The 5,000-nt window shown below is 41.4% G+C and overlaps 1 protein-coding gene across 1 annotated transcript in view; it reads right to left on the reverse strand.

Annotated features, from left to right (window-relative positions):
- Positions 1-4,291, reverse strand: part of abca1a (ATP-binding cassette, sub-family A (ABC1), member 1A) — a 29,696-nt gene extending 25,405 nt beyond the window's left edge. Inside the window, exons 1-3 of the mRNA XM_047815804.1 lie at positions 4,131-4,291; positions 1,600-1,705; positions 707-800 (exon numbers count right to left, since the gene is read on the reverse strand). Coding sequence (XP_047671760.1) covers positions 707-800; positions 1,600-1,665 — 160 coding nt within the window. The 5' untranslated portion in view covers positions 1,666-1,705; positions 4,131-4,291. The remainder of the gene's footprint in view (positions 1-706; positions 801-1,599; positions 1,706-4,130) is intronic.
- Between the last annotated feature and the right edge of the window lie 709 nt (positions 4,292-5,000).

The raw sequence follows: 5,000 nt of genomic DNA on the forward strand, positions 1-5,000 counted from the left end.
TTTTAATGCCGGAGTCTGAACACAGAACTGAACACAGAACTGAACACAGAACTGAACACATTTCACATGTACAGTAGTAGAGTCGGGTTTTATTCAGGCCAATGAGTCTCCTGTGAACTCTTCATGGAGCTTTGTTGACATCCTTGACCTGTTTTAAGACTCGGTCCAAGGTCCATACAAAGCAAACAGTGGATTGATCCAAACACCTCAAGTTCAAGCTACAAGTTCAGGTTAATACAAACAGATCACACTGGAACCTGTTCAACTCGTTCACTCGGGTACGAAATCCAGATGTTCAGGCATTCAGTTTGTTTATACTCAAATACTCTTACAGTTCATTCAACAGTAAAGGGAGATGAGATTAAACCTGGACCAGCGTGAGAGTCGTCATGATCAGAGAAGAAGAAGAAATGATATTTATTATAAGTTTACTATCAGAATGAGAACAAGCTCTGTTTCTGAATTCAGGTATTCGAGTGATATAAGACACGTGTCTTAGATACGCCACGTGTCTTTATTAATCTCTTATTAAGGATCTGCTCTTATTCTATACGCAATGAGCTGCAGAAACGTTCACGTGTTGATTCTCAGTGTAACATCAGGTGACTGCAGGTTCAGCTGAAACCAGATGGTGCACAAGATCTCAGAAAGATCCACAAACACCGTGTGCTTCTCAGAACAAGACCAAGCACCAAAGGTCACTTACATTCATGCTGCTCATACGGAGGATAGTGGAGTCGCACAGATATCAGAATGAAGAAGATGAAGAGAGGCCAGATGATCTCGACCAGCAGCTGGATCTGAGACACAAAACATCAGGATTTTAGGGGTTTAGAAGATCAAACATTTATTTCATACACTAGAGTTCAGTATCTATCATTTAGTACAAACTCTTCACTGCTCCGTCGGAGCCTGTGCTTAAAGATGAGCTTCGTCTTACAGCTGATTGTAGATCACACTGCTTTAGTATGGACTAGAACATAATACATGCATAAATAAATAAATAAATAAATAAATAAATAAATAAATAAATAAATAAATAAATGAGTGATCAGTCACAATATCACTTTAACTTGAGCTTTTGAGTGTATTGTGATGAAGATGTGTGAGATTTGATCCTCAAATGAACACAAATCTTTTCATCTTATTGACTGTATCTTATGAACTGAAGCTTTGATGTGAAGTGAAAATGTTCTCAGTGATGAAGAGCCTCCAGCTTCTCCAGATTCCACTCCATTTCTCTTTATTAAAACATTCCTGATATTAATGAGTTCACTGATACACAGATGACAACCTAAACCAGTCACGTTTACTTTTCACTGTTACTTGAACACATCCAGCCTTACAGAGATTTACTGGACTCAGATGTTCCTGATCCCATCAGCTGTTTGAGACAATTCTCTATTCATCAGTTTGTTCCCAGCTGCTTCTCTACATCTGTTAGCTTCACCCCAAAGCTGAGCCCCTGCTGCACCACCTCTCGGTGTTAATGGGGTGTGTTTACTTCTGCATTAACCACCGAGACATTGTCTGGGATTAAACACTCAGGGGCATGTTGTTAAAGGAAAATAATCAACCCCAGTGAAAGAATAAACTCACGGTCTGTCTCCGTCGGTAGGTGAAGTTCTTCCACAGCAGCAAACCCAGCTGAGTGGAGAAAGCCATCGTACCTCGGCGTCTCTCTGCTCCTGACTCCACTCTGGACCTGAAAAACATCACGAGAGCTGCTGAATGTAAAGAGCTTTAGATTCATGCACCAGACGCCCAGAACATGTCAGTGCTTCCTATTTGCTGGACAAATCTCACGCCACTCTGATCTCACTGTGACTTTACAACACAAGCAAAGGGACAAGATCCAAATACAGAACACACTGTGACACAAAGTCAACACAAATCAGTCAATATAACAGGCTCAGAGACCAGTGACCAGAACACACACATACACATATATACACACACACATTAAATTGTGTGACACGTGACATTAAAGTGACGTGACATACGGCTAAGTATGGCTAACCATACTCAGAATTCGTTCTCTGCATTTGACCCATCCAAAGTGCACACACACAGCAGTGAACACACACACACACACAGCAGTGAACACACACACACCGTGAACACACACCCGGAGCAGTGAGCAGCCATTTAAGCTGCGGCGGCCGGGGAGCAGTCGGGGGGTTCGGTGCCTTGCTCGAGGGCACCTCAGTCATGGCCGGCCCGAGACTCGAACCCACAACCTTAGGATTACGAGTCAGACTCTCTAACCATTAGGCCACGACTTGCCCACACACACACACACACACACACACACACACACACACACACACACACACACACACACACACACACACACACACACACACACACACACACACACACACACACACACACACACACGTATGAGTAAGTGTGTGTGTGTGTGTGTGTGTATGAAAGCACCTGTTTGTTTTCAGCAGTTGTCTTTGTTCTCACTTGTGTTTCTCTTCATTTCCCCCCTACATTTTCTACACCAGTGTCTTTAGTAATAAATGATAAAAAGACGTTTTGTTACTCGACGTGGTGACCTATAAACAAGTGACTTAATTAAAGCTGATTATACATCTCTCTCTCTCTGTGTCTCTCTGTGTCTCTCTCTCTGTCTCTCTGTGTCTCTCTCTCTGTCTCTCTCTCTGTGTCTCTCTCTCTGTCTCTCTGTGTCTCTCTCTGTCTCTCTCTCTCTGTCTCTCTGTGTCTCTCTCTCTGTCTCTCTGTGTCTCTCTCTCTGTCTCTCTGTGTCTCTCTCTCTCTGTCTCTCTGTGTCTTTCTCTCACTCTCTCCCTCTCTCTCTGTCTCTCTCCCTCTCTCTCTGTCTCTCTGTGTCTCTCTCCCTCTCCCTCTGTCTCTCTGTCTCTCTCCCTCTCTCGCTCTCGCTCTCTCTCTCTCACACACACGTTTATTTATTTAATACATTCTTTCTCAGTTTCTTTGTCTTCATTACATTTATATCTCTTCATATGAACAGATTTTGTTAAAGTTTATAAGCAGAACATATGAAGTTAAAGAGATCTTATTGTTTATGGGGGAAACATTCATGGATTTTGGTTGAGTGTGTTAATATTCAGTGTGTGTATGTGTGTGTATGTGTGTGTATGTAAATATATGTGTGTGTATGTAAATGTATGTGTGTATGTAAATGTATGTGTGTATGTGTGTGTATGTGTATATGTTTATGTGCGTGTGTTTATGTATATGTGTGTGTATATGTATATATGTGTGTGTGTGTGCGCCTTCGTGTGTATGTGTGTGTATGTATGTATATATATATATATGTGTGTGTGTGTGTGCCTGTGTGTACGTGTGTGTGCCTGTTTGTGTATGTGTATGTGTATATGTGTGTGTGTGTGTGTGTGTGTGCGTGTGTAGAGAGTTGATGTGTTCTCAGCAAAGGGAGGAGGAGGTTACTGTCGGTCATTTCATGCGGATTCTCACTTCCACTCTGTCTTTGTTCTCTTAATTTCACATCTTCATTTTAACACAAAAATATATTTTATTTAATTTAAGGTCATTGTGAGAATAGTGAACTAGTGCGAGACCCGAGACCCGAGACCCGAGACCTGAGACCTGAGACCCGAGACCTGAGACCCAAGACCTGAACCAATAAAACTGATTAAACCTGAAGATCTAAAAGTGTCACACACACAAATGTCAGTGTGATCAGTGAGAGGAGACAGTCCAGGTTTCTGTAAGCACATGAAAACACAAACATCACAACGCTACACAAACAACACAAAGCTACACAAACATCACAACGCTACACAAACATCACAACGCTACACAAACAACACAACGCTACACAAACATCACAACGCTACACAAACATCACAACGCTACACAAACATCACAAAGCTACACAAACAACACAAAGCTACACAAACAACACAAAGCTACACAAACAACACAAAGCTACACAAACAACACAAAGCTACACAAACATCACAAAGCTACACAAACAACACAAAGCTCACAAAGCTACAAAAACATCAAACATCACAAAGCTACAAAAACATCACAAACATCACAAAGCTACACAACACTCACAAAGATACACAACGCTACACAAAGCTACACAAAGTTACACAAAGCCTCACCTTTCAGTGTTTCAGCCTTGTTTACAGTCTGCAGGAGATTAAATCCTTCACACAGGAGATAAACACACACACACACACACACACACACACACTGTTCTCTCTCCTACTCCGTTAGGTGTCTCTACTCTGTGTGTGTGTGTTTTTCTCGCTCTCCATCCTTTTATAGCTCGATGGATGTTGCCGCTTTAAGCGGCGGGGTAACTCGCGGTCAAACCGACTCTGGGCACGTGCTCAGCCCAAACACCCCTTAAACCGGTAACACACACACACACACACACACACACACACACACACACACACACACACACACACACACACACACACACACACACATCACTCTGTAAAACGCATTGTGTGTGTGTGTGTGACAGCATAAGTATTATATCTATAATGTATAAAATAAAAACAGTGAGTTTATGAGTTAAATGACCGACAATAACCTTCCTCTTCCTTCTCCTCTTCCTCCTCCTTCACAACACACTCTGCAGATCTCATACAGGTTTTTTGTGTCTTCAACAGGTGACTCACTTTATAGATCAGTTCAGTATGTGGATAAAAGCAGACGACCAACAAATAATAATAATAATAATAATAATAATAATAATAATAATAATAATAATAATAAGCAGAAAACAAGCTTTATAACTACTTAAATAAAAAAAGGGCAGAAATACAACAGCTTCATCTGTATGAATAGATTAACCATTAATAAATAAATAAATAAACCCAGCATGACTGAGTCCTGTGCTCAGGTGAATATTTGACCAACTGACACAGACAAAGATGAACAACTTGCTTCTGAAGGACAGAGACACCATCTGGGCTGCTGAGGAACCGATAAAGAACCTGTTCAGAAGACACTGAAGACTT

This window comes from Tachysurus fulvidraco, chromosome 7 (genome assembly GCF_022655615.1).
Source record: "Tachysurus fulvidraco isolate hzauxx_2018 chromosome 7, HZAU_PFXX_2.0, whole genome shotgun sequence".
NCBI lineage: Eukaryota > Metazoa > Chordata > Actinopteri > Siluriformes > Bagridae > Tachysurus > Tachysurus fulvidraco.